This window comes from Ixodes scapularis, unplaced genomic scaffold (assembly GCF_016920785.2).
Source record: "Ixodes scapularis isolate PalLabHiFi unplaced genomic scaffold, ASM1692078v2 PGA_scaffold4__175_contigs__length_147842914, whole genome shotgun sequence".
Taxonomy (NCBI): Eukaryota; Metazoa; Arthropoda; class Arachnida; order Ixodida; family Ixodidae; genus Ixodes; species Ixodes scapularis.
This window is the reverse complement of record NW_024609879.1, coordinates 38685772-38702956: the sequence shown is the minus strand read 5'-3', so window position 1 is coordinate 38702956 and position 17185 is coordinate 38685772. Positions and strand designations below refer to the sequence as shown.

Here is a 17185-nt window from a genome sequence, read left to right as displayed (position 1 = left end):
ATGGTGGGTTGACAGGCTCAACTAGGTAGTTGACCGGGGAGGTCTGACGAATGACTTTGTATGGGCCCTTGAACTTTGGGAGAAATTTTTCGCAGCGACCAGTTTGACGGAACGGGAAGAAGATTAAAACGAGGTCACCTGGAAGATAGTGTACGTCACGGTGTTGGGCGTCGTAACGACGTTTTGATGCGTCTTGGTGTTGCAGTGTGCGAGATCGTGCAAGCTGACGAGAAGCTTCGGAACTGGACGTAAATTGGGTCATGAGGTCGTTGTCGGGATGTTCGTTAGGATAAGGTAGGATTGTGTCGAGGGTTGAGGATGGGTCACGGCCGTAAAGCAAATAAAATGGGGAAAATCCAGTCGTTGTCTGAACTGCCGTGTTGTAGGCGAACGTAACAAAGGGAAGAATAGTGTCCCAGTTGGAATGGTCCGAATTGATATACATTGAAATCATTTTTGTTAGGGTGTGATTAAAGCGCTCGGTGAGGCCGTTTGTTTGTGGATGGTAAGGCGATGTCGTGCGATGGTCCACCTTGCATGCTTGGAGGAGAGCTTCGACTGTTTGTGCCAGAAAGGAGTGTCCCCGGTCTGTGATTAGGACCTGGGGGGCGCCATGTCGTAGGATGATGTGGTGCAGGAGGAATCGTGCAACGCACTCGGCAGTTGCATCGGGAAGGGCTGCCGTTTCCACGAATCGAGTGGTGTGATCGATGGCTACGAGGATCCAACGGTTCCCTGTGGTGGACTGGGGAAGAGGGCCAAGGAGGTCCACGCCCAGTACGTCGAAAGGTTTTGGCGGTGGAGTTAGCGGTTGCAGGAGACCAGTGGGTGCCGATGATGAACGCTTGTAGCGTTGACACTGTGGGCAGGAACGGACATATTTGCAAATGGTGCGGTACATACCGGGCCAGAAGAAACGGTTGCGGATGCGAGCGTAGGTCTTGAAAAGACCAAGATGTCCTGCAGTGAGGTCGTCATGAAAATGATGAAGGATTTCGCTACGGAATTCGGATGGAACAGCCAGTAACCATCGCCGACCTTCGGGCATGTAATTCCGGCGATAGAGATGACCGTCAATTAGACAGAAGTTTTGAGTCTTCTTAATAAATCTCTGTTTAGTAGAGGGTAAGGTTCCATTGAGGTGTTGAAGTATTGGTCGTATCCAGGGGTCAGAGTGTTGGGCGGAGAGAAAGTTGTGAGATGAAATGGTCGCGAGAATCGAAGGTAGGACGGTGGTCGACACTTGTGCGTCGTGCATAGTGCTCGGTGGAACAGGGCAGCGTGAAAGTGCATCGGCATCATTGTGTTTACGCCCCGATTTATGTATTACTGCGAAGTCATATTCCTGAAGACGAAGTACCCAGCGTCCAAGACGGCCGGAGACGTTCTTGATGGACGAAAGCCAGCAGAGAGCGTGGTGATCGGTTACTACCTTGAAGTGGCGGCCGTATAGGTAAGGTCTAAATTTGTTTATTGCCCACACTACGGCAAGACATTCTCGTTCAGTAGTTGAGTAATTGGTTTCTGGTTTCGTTAGGGTTCGACTGGCATATGCAATGACCTGTTCTAGAGATGAGTTATTTTGCTGCTGCACCAGCACAGCTCCTAATCCGTGTCCACTTGCGTCTGTGTGGAGGGCTGTAGCGGCCGTGGGATCGAAAAAGCACAAAACAGGCGGTGATGTGAGTATGGCTTGAAGAGAAGTAAACGCAGTTGAGCAAGGTTCGGTCCATACAAATGGCACGTCTGTTTGAAGCAGCCGATGCAACGGAGCTGCGATTGTTGCAAATGCTCGGACGAAACGACGGAAATAGGAAGCGAGGCCTAGGAAGCTTCTCAGTTCCCTCACGTTTGTGGGGCAAGGGAATTGGGTAACCGCACGAATTTTTTCAGGGTCTGGGCTAACACCTGCCTCGCTGACGATGTGGCCGAGAACTTTCACTTTTTTGGCACCAAAGTTACATTTCTTGGTGTTGAGCTGAAGACCCGCTGTATAGTGTACGGCTGAAGAACGGGTCGCTTTATCCACTTATTCCTTACTTGAGTCCCCGGTACGGCATGATTGTTACATAAGCACGCCTGCACACTTACCGTATCTTAGTTCAAAGCAGAATGCTCCGCCCTCGCCTTGAGGACCCGGCCACTTGACACAGGCGATTCGTTTCATGGGCTTCCATGGGGCTTTTGAAAACGGGGCAGAAAAAAATGACCGCATCTCCACGTGGTGAATGATGTTGATTGGGGCGAAGCTCTGGTGGTGCTGATGATACTGATTTCATTGTTCATAGGTAGTGCTGATGATGCTGATTTTTTTTTATTGCTCATAGGTATAGTGCTGAGTTCCGGGTTGCGTTTCGACTTCATTATTACAGCTTTATAGTCGGTGAAATGCAGAGCCAGTGGTTCTTCTAGCGGATCAGCTTGGATCCGCTAGAAGCCGTGGGAACGCATCTCCACCACTTAAGTCAACGGTCCATGTCAGAAAGAGAATGTGTGGTATGGTATGGAGCATTTGACCACAGCGCCCTCTCGTCTATAAACGTTGAGCCAATGCATGCAAAGTTTAACGCGATTATATACGCATTTGACCGCAGCGCCCATTCCTGTATAGACGTTGAGCGGCTACATGCAACGTTTCATCCATGACAGAAACCCCAGCTCTTGAGCTACTACCACATCTCAGAGCCCCCTACTCGTCCCGCAGTCGTGGCCGAGTGGTTAAGGCGATGGACTAGAAAGCCATTGGGGTCTCCCAGCACAGTTTCGAATCCTGTCGACTGCGCAAACATTTTTTTTCTTTTTATGTGAGCACGGACGCCAGCCGGCTGGACGGACGGACAAGGCTAGACCCTAAGGAGCTTCGCCCCTAAAAGGCCGGGCGTTTGCCGCGGGGCATTTGACAGGTTTTTTTTTTTTTTTTTTTTTTTACATCGGGTGCTTTCGTGCATTACCCCTTTCTAAATTGGTCATCTGTTTTGTACTTGTCCAAAAGGCCCAACTCCCGTTCCTTCAAAATATATATATATATATATATATTTTTTAATCGCAGCTCAATGGTTTGTAGGCGACGTCGAGGTTACCCGGCAAGAAGAAATCGAAGACGCGTTTTTGCAGGCCTACACCGACACTACGCTACCGCCGCCCGGATGTCCTTCGCTCTCTTTTTAGAAGGTTAAATGTCGGCTAAATTGTTGGTCACGGTTTTCACCATTGCAGGCTTAGTTTCGTATTTATTATTTTGCAACATGTTCAGGACTTATTCATAATATTGTAGCGAAATTGATGTGCGCAATAATTTATTATTGGTGTGTATTTAATAAGTTCTATAATGCGTGTTTGCTGATCGTTTTATTTCAAACGTATTGAAGATACGAATACAATCTTATCGAAGCAACGGCCTATGTTTCGCACGTTTTGCCGGCCGTGTGCGTTGGAATGCCTGTGTTGACGGCCGGGTAACGGTCCAATTATCCGATTAGTGGTGATGCGTGGAGTTTGCCTTAGTTTCAAACGTGTCTGACAAAGACGGAAGCGACTGTGGGACATGGAACTACGTCAAATCTGCTCAACAGCCAAGATCATGGAACGGGATCGAAGTAAGTTTGTGTTTTGTTCGTTTGGGGCTAGATTATTTCCTGCGTTCAAAAGGCTTGTTATTGTCTGCAGATCGCTTGCTTTTACCAGTATTACTGATTGTGCGCGAATGGTGCTGTGCGAGGCTGTTTTTCTTTTTTCCCCGATGCAGAGGCCGTCTACTCGCTTGGTCGATTAGTTGCGGCGGAACTCTTTGGGAGACGGATTGAAAGGTGGGGGGGGGGGGGGGGGGGGCGGCAAAGGCGGAAGAGGAGGGTGGGGGTTGATTTCCTCCCTCCGCCGTATTGTTTACTGGTAAGCTACAATGTTTGGAAGAGCGTGGTGCCCCTCCATCGCCGACACCACTCTCCGTACTTGCGTGCTGAGAGCTGGACCCGACAAAAACAGCGATTAATTGATCGAGCAAGTTCGTAGCTTTCGCCGCCCCAGTCGTCTGCAGACGCCTTCATTTTCGCAGCTCGTACCCAGAAAAAAAATTGCCAAAAATTGGTTCCGCGATGAATTTACCCCATGGTGATTAATGCAGAGCATACCACTTCCGATCGCAAAACTTTGTGCCTGCGAAATAATTTTTGACGCTGGCATTTATTCCTCGCGAAATGTCGAGCTCTAAAGATCATTTGCTGTACACGTGTTTCGTATGATCCAACGCACGTGTAACGAATTTCCCACCGCCAGAAACACTTTTTTTCCGAACTCTGATCTCCACGAGATCTCAATACCAATGTTTCTGTTGTAGTGGCACGGCAGAGTCTATACTTGTTTTGCTCCAGTCTTTATAAGGGGGACGCTGTAATCCGATTCTACTCAATTATGGTGTACTAGATAGCGCTATGTTTGCAGAGCTAGTCTTCTTTTCTTGTAGTTGCATCGAAATATATTTCAGCTTTTAAGTTACTTGTTATTTAGCATGTAAATTTACAAGCTTATCTATATTGAAGGCAGCAAATATCTTGCCAGCACTCATGCTACGTCTTTGAAGTATATTGCGTTAACATAATTGACCAACCTTTGATTTTTATTTGTCAGTGCCTCAAGGGAAGCAAGGAGAAGGAGTGGATCCCCGCCCCTGCCCGTTTCGATCTGGATGAACATTGTACCGGCGTGCGGTTGTGTATCACTACTGCGTGGTGCGCGTTAAAGACCCCAGGCTAGCGGTTGTACCGCGCTGGCTAAATTACTCTACAGCTGAGACAGCAGACGCCCACTGATGCAAGCTAACTTCCAACTGTATAAACATACACATAATTTTTTTTTTCAGAAGGAGTGGGATTATGTAGAGAAGCTAGTGGGTTTTTCTATGGGTACGTAGCTGTCGGAAGTAAGGTCAGAATGGAAAAAGCACCACGAAGTTCCGCCTGGTCCCAAACAGCCACAATAATGAACACGGAATTCAGAAGAATAGTAATACGAAGGACTTACGCAGGCAGCCACACTTTCTGAGTTCGCAATGACATTTGATTATGATCACAAATATTCCTGCTTTGCTCAAGGTGGCCTAGTTTACACACCATATTGGTGATCTTTAGTGCAGCAAGAATATTTTTTCTCAGAATTAAACGTCGTTGTTAACTGAACAAATGTAGCTGTCTGTGTAAGTCCTTCGTGTTTTTATTCTTTTTACTTCTGTGTTCATTATTTCATTTTTTTTTCATGATTTAGTCCTTTTGGTTTTTTTTCTTATGTGTTCATTATTTTATTTTTTTATTTTTATGAGATTTTAGTTAAAAATATGGTGCCCTCGTCATTTCCTAGTCCGGGAAACAGTGGTGACCTCGTCGTGTTCAAGGAGCAGTAACGACCTTTTCATCTTGTATAGCTTCCGCGGCGAACAACGGTGTCTATGTGCGTGTGTGATGTGTTAATCACACGGGAATATTTGACGACCGAACGGAAAAACAAGGCCAGCGAGGAGCGACTGGGGGCTTTGAACATCACACGTTGCAAGGAAGGACTTCAACGACGAGGCTAGCAAGCAAGCCCTTGTCAAAACTGCTGTGCTCGACCGGAGAGTTGAATCAGGACTGTGACTCTGTGAGTAAGAATCAACGAATTTGGAACTTCCGTATAGTTTACAGCTTAATTGTTGCCTTCCGTTTGTTTTATTTTAATAGGTGTCTGTGTGCTGATACATTTTTAGTTTATTTCAATGGTTGTCCGTGTGATATTACAGTTTTGTTCCTTATAATTTTTTTCTTGAACAGGGAAGTGCTTGTTTGGAGTTTTCACGCTTTCTTGTATAAAACTTCTTTTGCAAACCATACTCTCGGTCTGCTCTCTCGACAACCAATCCCGCCAAAGGGCTGTGACTTTCCAACGTCGAATGATATGTTACAATGTTTTCTAACTAGCGATCGCCTACATTCTATCTTTGTAGCATACATATTTGTTGAATGACAAATTCCGAACCAGGCCAATAAAGATTGGTCAGTGGACTATTCTGTAGATATATCTACGTGAACACACGTTTGGGGCAGTGTGGGATAGCAGTACGATGTACATTTTGTGGGTACTCATAGAAATGCGTTATATGATCCCATGTCTGGACCTGTAAAGTATGGTAACTGTCCCATGGCAATAATTTTCATGTGATGCCAGAAGGAGCATCACATGAAAATTGCTTTATATGGGGTGGGTACCATATCTACCAGACCCAAACACGGGATCATATAAAGCAGCCTATATATGGTATATAAGGAATTGGGCAGATATGGATATATAAGGAATTGGGCAGATATGGCTATATCCATCCAGATATGGCCTGATTGTGCATATATGGCCATATCTGCCCAATTCCTTATATATCCTTATCTGTTTTTTTTATTATAAGTCCAGATATGACATTTCTGTAAGGGAACAACCTTTGTCTTTTTTTGCTGCTTGCCCATGGACCTGCTTTGCCCTGTTGTGTGGAATTCGTGCACGATTTGCTGACTAGCTTATGCTGTGCGGAGATATAGAGACCAATCCCGGTCCTGACACAGCAGTGATGATAGAAATCAGTGCCGGCCCTACACTATCAACTTCAAGTGCCCTGGGCACATGCGCGATGTCACTTTGTGCATCAAGCGCCTTGGGAATATGCGCGATGTCACTTTGTGCATTACGTTACGGAACGCGTGGTGTCACGCGACAATATTGACCAACACGCGGCCCTGATGTCACGCAGCTGCGGTGGCGCTGTCGACAGCACTGCGCATGCGCAGACGCATCCCTCCACATGAATTCGCTTTCAGCGGGGCAAACGCAGGCTTGTTTGTAAACAGCGTGTCACATGCACACACCCTTGTCTCATAACATTTTGCGACACTGTAAGCGCGAGCAAGCCATCGCCAATTTCCTTTTCTTATTTTTCTTTAGAGCGCAGCTTTTAAACGTTTGTTTCCAGGTTGAGCGGCGTCGCCGTCGCCGTCGGCGTAACCGCGCGTTGCTTTATAGGACGTGTCTTATAAGGACATCACGAGGGTAAAGTTTTCCCATTAAGTTTGGCGGGGAAAATTTCCCCGCTAAATTTAGCGGAAAAGTTTCCTGCTAAATATAGCGGGAAAAGATTACCCCGATAAATTTAACGGGAAAATTTTACTCACACGTGACGTCACGCGATTGATTGTGACGTCACGTGAAAATTAGCGGAAAAATTTCCCGCTATATTTAGCGGTAACACTGACGTCACGTGATCTCAACACCAATTCAGTTTCCTCGTTAAATTCAGCGGAAAATTTTTCACTAAGTTTTCCGCTAAACATAGCGCGAAAACGTCGGTAAATTCCCCGCTAAATTTAGCAGGGAAACTTTCGCTAAATTTAGCGGGAAATTTAGCAAATATTTCTCGCTTATAGGTGGGGAGCATGAGAGTAGGAGGGGAGGAGGAGAAGGGGCAAACCCTCCGTTCTTCCTCCTCAAGAGCTGCGCTCTAATTGGGCATTACAGAGAATTGTAAACGTCTTAAATTTTTTTTTTATGGCAAACAAAGTGCGCAAAAAGAGCCATCGTTGAAAAACAACCTTTCTCCGTTGCCCGTAGAGGTACTGTCGCTTGTGGCACTAAGGACGCTATCCTCCAGTACCTGCTCAAGTGCAGGCAACAGAGAAGTCCCATTTTCCAAATGCTGCTGTTCCATGGAGCTTGTCAACTTGTATATATTTCGGCGCCTTACACCATGATTTCCAACGTTCACCAACTAGCCCATCTACAAGTTCTTACAGGCCTGGTGGGGCCACCATTCTGTTGGGGCCACCAAACATTGGTCTGGTGGCCCCAACAGAATGTGCTAGGCTTGTCTGGTATTCGCACGCGAAAACACCAAGTAACACCACACCTGTCTGGTGATTTTTTTTTTCCTTCGGGCTGAGTTTCCGCTGTCTAAAGAAACACACAGCACAATAATTACGTTTGCATTGTAGAGATACATTGTCATAACTTTATTTTCCCGGGTACGTATGGTGCGAGTTAGAACAGAGGTGCGCTAAGCGGGAGTCTCGACCCCCCTGGGGGAGGGGGGGGGGGCGGCTAAAAAAGCCGTGGCGCTGAGAGCTTTTATACTGCACTAAGGGGGGAGGGGGGAGAGGAGGGAGGTGGGGGGGGGGGAGGGGTAAGCCGGACGGCCAGGAGCCGACTCAGGATTTCCGGGCCACCAGGACAAATGTGAAGCGTCCAGGTAATCCTATAAGAAGCTCATGATGCTTGGTACGGTATATTTGCATCTGGAAGCCGGCATCTCTCACGAATTGTTTGATCACGTTTTCGGTGACGTTCGCCTGAGCAAAGGTGGCGGTTCCCACCGGATAGCTCTTTATACCACCCACGCCCACCAGGAAAAGCAGACCGCCGGGTTTGGCGAGTGTTCCCACGTTGCAAACGGCGTATCGAAATGATTCGTGGTCTGTTGTGGCCGATTCCAGGCAGCTGGCGGAAAAAACGACGTCGAAAACTTCTCTGTGTTCCTCCGGAAGAACTCCGGGTTCAAGGACGTCGCATGGAACCACCTTGCGGATGGAGGACCGTGCACGCTTTTGTATTTCTGACGCCCCACTCTTGACGTCCCTGTAAGAGGAGATGGTAGAGGAGGTGAACGAGTTAGGTGCGGCTATGGCGGATAACACTCGGACATACTTGCAGAGAAATCGACAGTATGCAACTTTGGGGGGTTCCCTTTCTGACATATTGAGTTTGGGCTCATGTGGGTGTTAGACTCCGAGCTTAAAACGCGCTGTCTACGTAAGGCTCTTCAAGATATACATTGGAGAGGACGTGTCGTTCTCTTTAGGTCTTTATCTTGAACTTTTCGTTTTCTTTCACTTTTCGCCCATTAAAAATATTCCGAGGACACCTAAGCACTTCTTATGAGTTGTGAATGCGAAAGCATGAATGTCGTTCTTCCGCTCCCCTAGTTCGTCTGCGGCGTACCGGCGTGGACGGCCACGTTTCGCTAATGTCGAGGATGCGGCCGACGGTCGAACGCGCTCTCTCGTGAAGTGGCCGCCCGCGCTGAGCTCGGCCGTGCAGCCACTCAGGAGTCTGCCCGCGCGGGCTCTGCGGGCTCAGCAGCCAGCCGCTCCCTCTTACCGGCGGCCGGGCCGCTGCGACGCCATGGAGAGGGCTTCTCAAGTGGCGTTCTTCAAACTACGCAACCTTATGCGTTGCCCTAAAAGTCCTGTCGCTGGTGGCACTCGGAACGCCATCTGCCCATACTTGCTCAAGTGCAGGCAACAGAGAAGTACAGTTTTCGAACGCCGCTCTTCCGTGGAGCTTGTCAACTGATTGATTTAATAACTTTGGTCTGGCGACGCCAACAAAACACGCTAGGCTTGTCTGGTGTGCACACGCGAAAACACCAGATAACACCAAGCCGGTCAGTATTTTTTGACTGCGGGCTGGCTTCACTTGGTTTAAGAAAACACACAGCACAATTACGTTTACATTGTAGAGATACAGCGTCAAACCCTTCATTTTCCAGTGTACGTGTGTTGTGAGTTAGAGGGAAGGAAGGGGCAAATGATAGTGTCTCGCGCGAAGTGAGGCATAGTGCCAGGGGTAACATCAAAGCATGCCCAAATAAAATACAGTGCGATTCCCCTCATGGCAGGGAATGATAATAGATCCCACATTGTCTGGAGAATGATGAAGTGATAAAGGGTCTAAAATCACCTGGGGAGTGATGAAATGATCCCGAACGGGATGTGGCTCCCGGGGGTCATGTGGGCTACCCACTGTGGGTGGGAAGCCCTTGTGGGCTGCCCACCTAGGTCCCCTGAGGGCCCCACGAGGGAGGCCCTCGTGGGCTGCTCAAGTAGGCCCACTGTCGGTCCCACAATGAGGGCCCATATGGGCTGCCCAAGTGGGCCATCTGTGGGTCCCCCGAGGCAACCAGGTGGGCTGACCAAATGGGACCCACGACGGTTTTCCTTTTAGAGCTCAGAGCCCACTTTGTGCTACTTGGACTGTAGCATGTCAAAGGTAAGCATTCCTAAGATGTATACATCATCGAATCGGTAGTACAAAGAAGCCTATAGGTCTCATCGCGCTGACACGTAACAGACATAACCATCATAGAGACTGGATCCTCCCAGAGGGCGTGCCCGAACACAGGAAGGCCATCTTAGTCTCGTCGACTATACATCAAGTCGGCTGGGCTTACCTTAACTCCCTTCCCCAACCACTTTTCTTCCCGTTACAGGTTACAAAGGTCAAAGACCCCTATCTCTCTCTTTTTTTTTCTAATAAATAAAACACTGCCTCACTGACTTACCTAACGACAAAATTGCAGAATGACGTCACGTGAAAACATCCTATTGCATAACTATACCTGTAGCCCTCCAATGCAGCAACTTGCTCGGCACGGAAGGTCCAGTCGACGGCATCTTCATCCTTGTTGAGCCACTTATTGATCTCAAGTATGTTGCCCTCGAGTAAGTCGCTTAGCACGATGTGCCTGAATCGTCTGGAAGCCAAGAGCGAGCACCAGACCAAAGGACCGCTGCCCACTTCCACCAGAGTCCCACCCTGAAACAGACCTTTGGAAAGCAGACCAGAGTTTTTTCATCGACCCAGCTTCGTGGCGAGCAATGGCTTACTTATCGTTTCTCCTGCGATACTATAATAAAGAAGCACCCCACAAACATGCCGTGTTTCGTTCTCATCATGTAAATTCACAAGTCCACATTATAGGAATTGCCGGGGTGGGATACAGAACAGCGGCCCCGCCCGACACAAAGAAGGCGTAAGAGTCTTTTTGTTTTCTCCCTCTCTCTTATTACAGCGTCAGCTGTAGTGGGCTTGTACTGGGCGAGTGTCGTGTTGTCGAAAACGAACGGAGCATGCGCGCAGGTATCGCTGGTGGCTTTAACGCTGAGAGAAAGCAAGTACAACAGCGATATCCTCTCCGTTTCACTGATAACAGTAGCGGTTGAGGCGCAGCGCATTCGGCCAATCGTGATTGCGCTGGGAGTAACGTGATCGCGATCCTCGCAACCTGCAGCTCTTTCTCGCTTTCGGTCGACCGTTCCCTCGGCGATCTAAGGCTTTGCACACAAGAATGGGGCGGCTGAAGCATATATGAGCGGGGTGGGTGTAAACAACGGTGTAATAGTAAACAATGCTGCTGGGTGTATCTTTACTCCCAAGAAAAGTGCGTGGGCGCAGAGAAGGGAGTACTTGTGCACCTTAAACTGGGGTGTACCTGCACAGCGAAACGATAGTGAGTGTGAAAGAAAGGAGTAGTGACACACCCTAATATGGGGTGTATTTATGCACCCCCGAATTCTGAAGGTGTATAAAGGGGTGCACAGGTGTACCCTTAAAGAGGTGTATGTATGCACCACGACTTGGAAGTGTACTGGTACACCTTTATAGGTGTAGTCAGAAGTTACACCCCTGTGGGTGTATCCGTTACACCCTTTTTTAGAGTGTACAGCGGAGCAAGTAGCTGTTGCTCGACGGCGTAAACGCGTTCGTGAGTGAGAATTCACCGATGTGTAGGCACCGACGGTCTCACGCTGGGTGTAACGCATTCGACGTCTAAATCATCATGTACTTAAACGTGAGGCGGCACGTAGAAGAGAACGTTATCGAGCGAAGAATGGATACGCATGGTGTGACCAAACAATTTGTGCAGCACGTCCGCGAGAACGTGCCTGCCTCTAGCTGTTCTGTGTGTGATCGGTTGTGGCTTTCGCGAGAAACCGCATGATGCAGCATCACCGGAATTTCAAGTAAATCATGACGCAATATCCTCAAAATGTCGCACCAGCTGCTGCTGTCCATTCGTATCACGTCGAGTGATCGTCCACGCAAGTTACCGACGAAAAACCTGCTGGCCCAGGCACTTTTGCGTTTAGATAGAGTGTTTAATATATCGACACGTCTATGAATATCTTATGGCGATCTCAATAGTACAAGCGATAATAGGACACAAGTGTTTGTGGCATAAGCTAAGTCCACCCCTATAGGCGTAACACGTCGCCAATTATTTTATATCCAGCACGCCAGCTGAAAACACTTTTATTTTCGTCCTTATTAAGCCGAAAGCCTTACTTGTCCCATTACGCGAAAAGCCGTCGGCGTTGGCCCCAAAATATGGTAATAAAACTACGTCATCAAGCACGCGCCTCAGAAATAAAACACAAATAAAAGCACAGCCACGCAGATGCTTCGTCATGGTAGTCAGCGGGGCGCTCAAAGTCAAAGCTGTTCCCGATCGAGCAGTTCGAAACACTGTAATCCAAGGTCTCTAGGGCACGAGCAGACGACGCGTCCCACCCAAAGCCCCGGCGGTAGCCTCCCGAGAGCCTGTATTAGAGAGAGAGTTTCCAGCCGCTCGACCGCAGTCACGTGGTTTATGGGCAGCGTCATCAACGCTTTGGTCACCCCCTCGCAGCTCGTATTAAAAATACGAGCTGCGAGGGGGTGACCAAAGCGTTGATCGTCTGCTAACGTCCACGCCTTACTTCCTGCTTTGCTCCTCCATCTACACGAAAGCGCAGGGCGATGACACAAGTATTTTCTTTTCTGGTAATGACATCCACAAACTTGTAGACAAATGTAATTTTACAATGAAAGCAATAGAAAAGTGGTCAGTTTCTAATTCCATGCAGATAAATGAAGTAAAAACTAAAGCAGTCATATTCAGACAAAAAAAACAAGCCAATTCTAGTACATAAAGATATCATCCTAAATTCACGTTCTATAGAAATTGTTGAACATTTTAAGTGTCTTGGCGTCGTATTTTCTTCCACTATGTCGTGGGATAGCCACATAAACCATATAGTAACTGAGATAGCTCAGATCACAGGCATTATAGGTCGTATTAAATACCTTCTTTCCACAAAAAGTAAGTTACTCCTTTATAATTCGCTCTTCTGCTCTCACTTAAACTACTGTCAATTGGTATGGGGAACAACAACAATTTCAAACCTTCAACGTGTTCATATATTACAAAAAAAAATGTCTTCGTCATATTTACAATGAGCCTTATGGAGAGTACTAACTTGTTCCACCGCTCCCATGTGATTAGTGCATTTAACTTGTATAGATATCGATTAAGTACCAGGTATAAATTAGAAACACGAAACAATATTACTAACTTACGTGATCTGGCTCATCTTCAAATAAAGAACATAATTAGTTACTCAACAAGACATAGAGAAAATTGGGTAGTGCATACACCTCGCTCAAACTATGGAAAAGATTGCCTAAGTTTCATACTGCCGTCTTTATTAAATGAATATCATCTTGTGCATTTTGATTTATTTACCTGTAAGTACAGTGAACTCCGTAGAATGTATGAAACTGACAGAGTATGATTTTTTACGGTTTGTTTTTTGTTTAATTGTGTGCGCCCTAAACATTTATGATCACAATGTTTTTTAGTTTTTTTTTGTTCTTTGGCGAGTGTGTTGTTGCAATGTATTGTTAAGATTACTTTTCTTCCCGCCTTTTTCTTTTGTTTTTCTCTTTTTTTTCTCTCTTTTGTAAGTACTTTAGCAGGATGCCGCTTAGCTGCCAATACTAAGGGTCTGTGGACTCGTCAAGCTGCAATGCTGCAGCTTTTTTCCACAGCTCCTTCATCTTTGTACAAGGTGAAAATAAACTGATTTGATTTGATTTGATTCGTACTTCCGACCAATCGCCGAAGGAGGTGTTCGCCATTACATTGTAAACGCTCCCAATGGTCTGTTCAAGTTTCAGGTGTACCCTCTCTTCAACCTAGGAGGCTATCTATCCTGCCCCAACGAAGGTGGCGCCCCCATCCTGAAGCAACGGCGGCGGCGCGCAACTTCTCGGACGGCTGCCCTCAATGTATTTTCCTGCGCTCGACAGTCATAGACTATACAGGAGGCTATGCCCATGATTATCATGGCCGCGCGCTGGGCTTGACAAAGCACGGGGCACGCGCTGAATTCAAGACATTGTAAAAGCTCGTTCACACAGTCGCGTTTCACTGCTTGCGTCAAGTTGTTGCTATGGCGACGACGAGCCATTGGGTATGGGAGCTGTGCTAAACGACGCAACTGTCTGAACGAGCCTTTACAATGTCTTGAATTCAGCGCGTGCCCCGTGCTTTGTCAGCCCTAGCGCATGGTCATGATAATCATGGGTATAGCCTCCTGTGCATCACTGCTGTGCATCACTAAAGCACGCACTTTAGCACACGCTAAAGCACACGCACGAAGGGAGTTTCTTTATAAGCACGGTCCTCTTTTCGATAAACGGCATTTCTCTAAACTGAGGCTTCGCTGTCTCTAAACCGAAGTTCGATCAAACGAGCCCGTTTCTTAAAATGCGTTTCGATTAAATGCCGTTTGATGAACCGTAGAAAACCCATTGGCGAGGCCACCGCTCTGTAGGTAGAGCCTAGTGCGGGTCGGAAACCTCCACCTAAATTGCGTACCGCAGTACTAACCACTAAGATTAAACAGCGCACACAACGTCGGAGGATGAGGAAGGGACAGTAGAATTGACGCTTTCTGTTCCTCCTCTACTGTCCCTTTCCCTTCTTCCCTAATCTTAGTGATACCCTAATCTTAGTGATAATCTTAGTGATGTACCAACTAGCTCAAGTTACCACTTTACTACAGTGTACCGCACCGTAAAAATTGCGCTACTTTTTATTCGTGGAATTTTTTTTAATGCGTGTTTTACGTAGGCGCTTTGAAAAATTAATTTTCTTTGTTTTTAGTGTTTCTACAAGGCCCACACACACATTCGTGTTTGAACGCCTTTGAGCGCGGAACGGCGTCCTCGCGGCAGGATCGAGGCGGCTGCTTGCTGGACCGAGCGTGCGGTCGAGCAGCTCTCCAAGCGCCGTTCACACACCTGCAACCGAATACGACGGAGAAAGACCGGTTTTTAAGCCTTTTGCGACTTCTTAGGACCGAATGCGATGCAGCGGAGCTGGTCCTGAGATCTCGCAAGAGGCTTAGAAAGCGGTCTTGTCTCTCTCGGTGGGATTCGGTGGCAAGTGTGCGAACGGTGCTTCAAGAGAGCAGAGCCTGGCTCAACTTTCCAAAGCGTTGCAGAAGACCAATCAGAAGCCCGGCTGCAACGCTCATCCGGTTCCCCGTTCGAAGGGTGGTGGGAACTACGGAAAAGAGTTTCTCCAAGGCTGCGATGGTTCAACCTTGACAGAAGTCGCGAAAGCCAGCGGAATCGTCCCAAAATCTGCCACCTCGGCGCTGTCGCCGGGGTACGACGTGTTGCCGTAGATTTGGCTCACTATCAGTGGACAGCTAGCGACGAGAGCACGTTCTTACCTGCTCTTCACTGCGATAGACTGCGTTTCGACGCAGCCGTGTTTGCTGCGACGAATAAGCAAGTTCTGCGGGCAGAGAACCGGATACGCCTCGTCGAGGGGCGCGAGCGAACACGTGACTCTCCTCTTCTTTCTTTGCTTCTAGTTGGTCGAGCGCTACAGAGCGTTGCGGGAAGGCGCGCGTCGTACCCCAAGTGACCGCTCTTGGCCGCGAGGACAGCGAGGACGCCGCAACGCACTCAAACGCGTTCAAAGACGAGTGTGCGTATGGGCCTTCGCGTTCGGCCGCAGCGAACGAGCCATCCCAGCGGCCGATCCAGCTTTGCTTTTCGCCAAGCGTCTCGGCCATAGAGTTATTATAATAAGCGCTAGCGGCTCAGCTGGCGCTAGTGTCTACGGGACTTCCGGTTGCAAATTGAAGCAGACAGCATGCAGTCCACTTTTCCAGTCTTCATGTGTATTCCTATCGGAAAACGCGCGTGAATTTTGTCTCGTCGTCGGCAAATAACATGAATAACGTTTGTCATTTCGGTTGTACCGGATAGTGTGCACCTTTATTACTATTGTCAAAGTGAAATTGCTTTAGTTACAGCATTTTTCTTTTACCACTGAACGATGTTAAACTTCGCTATATTTCAGGCCCAAACCTCAGTTCTATGGCAGGAATGTGGAAACGACCGACAATTTTAAGCAAAATAACGATCGAAAGGAATGTAGAGTGTGTTAAAAGTCCGCCAGCATTCCGTTGGTGCTCATATATTGCTAATATGCCCGTCCTCTCACTATAAGAAAATGACCCCGTCGTGCATCTTTACGAGCGGCTAAAAAAACGTTCGAAACGTAAAGAATAAAGTGGGTGGGCTACGAAAGGTGCGTTTTCTTATTATTTCCTATGTCGGGCAGTTTTTATCGGGCACCTGTTTTCTGGCTTCCCCCTCTGTGCAAAGATTTGGAGCGCGCGGGTGATTATTTGAACCCAGAACAATTAAGCATCTTCGCATATATTCATGAGCGGAAAGAATAAAGCAGTACTATTTGTTGCAAATCTGACTAGATTACGTGACTTTCAATTTATTTCTAGCGTCTGCATGCACAAGGAGTTACTTATCCAGTGTTACTGCGTAGTTCTTGCCGTCTCCCTTGGTTTTCCACATGTCCTTCGTTCGTTTGGCACATATATCCCCCATGCTGGAAAGCGCCGACGCCGTGTTCGCGCTAACAGTGTCCGAGAGTGCACAAAAATGCATGTACCAAACAGTTTTAGCACCGTTTTTCATGCCACGATTTTAAAGTAAAAACGCCGTAACTGACCAATTATTTCATCTCCGTGACTGGGAAATGTTCCAATGTGCCTAGTAGGTACGAATTATTAGTGATATTTGCTCTTATAATTGAACGCAGAGAGGAAATGAACTCGCTTTTTTCCATAGAAATACATTACCGGAAGTCAATTTCGGATTGCTTGCTGTCTGCTTCAATTTGCAACAGCACACTAGCGCCAGTTGAGCCTCTAGCGTACATTATAATAACTCTATGGTCTCGGCGGTTCTTCTCGAAGGTCACAGGAAACCCGCACGGCCTTGGACTGGTTCGACGGCGCGTTGCATCCGCTGCGACCGGACGTAAAGGGGAACGGAGTGTACAACAGCTGCCAACTGCAAAACAACGGGGCAGCAATCTGCGCGATCAAATCAGGTGCACTGGAACCCGCTCTTCTGCGCACGCGTGGAGCCCGCTGGATAGACCATGGATGGATGGATGGATGAATACGGCTGAGCCCTTTGGATCGGGCGGTAGCTTACGCCACCTAGCCATTTTGTTTTACCATTTAAGCTTAGAATA

General features: G+C 47.7%; 2 protein-coding genes across 2 annotated transcripts in view; one reads left to right on the top strand and one right to left on the bottom strand.

Annotated features, from left to right (window-relative positions):
- Window positions 1-17185, top strand: part of LOC115328957 (phenylethanolamine N-methyltransferase-like) — a 104265-nt gene that overhangs the window by 21425 nt on the left and 65655 nt on the right. The gene's annotated exons all lie outside the window — the stretch shown is intronic.
- The window catches only part of LOC115313563 (indolethylamine N-methyltransferase-like), a 16738-nt gene continuing 7756 nt past the window's right edge, over window positions 8204-17185 (bottom strand). The window contains exons 3-4 of the mRNA XM_029972563.4: window positions 10400-10607; window positions 8204-8637 (exon numbers count right to left, since the gene is read on the bottom strand). Of these exons, the coding sequence (XP_029828423.2) occupies window positions 8211-8637; window positions 10400-10607 (635 nt within the window). The 3' untranslated portion in view covers window positions 8204-8210. The remainder of the gene's footprint in view (window positions 8638-10399; window positions 10608-17185) is intronic.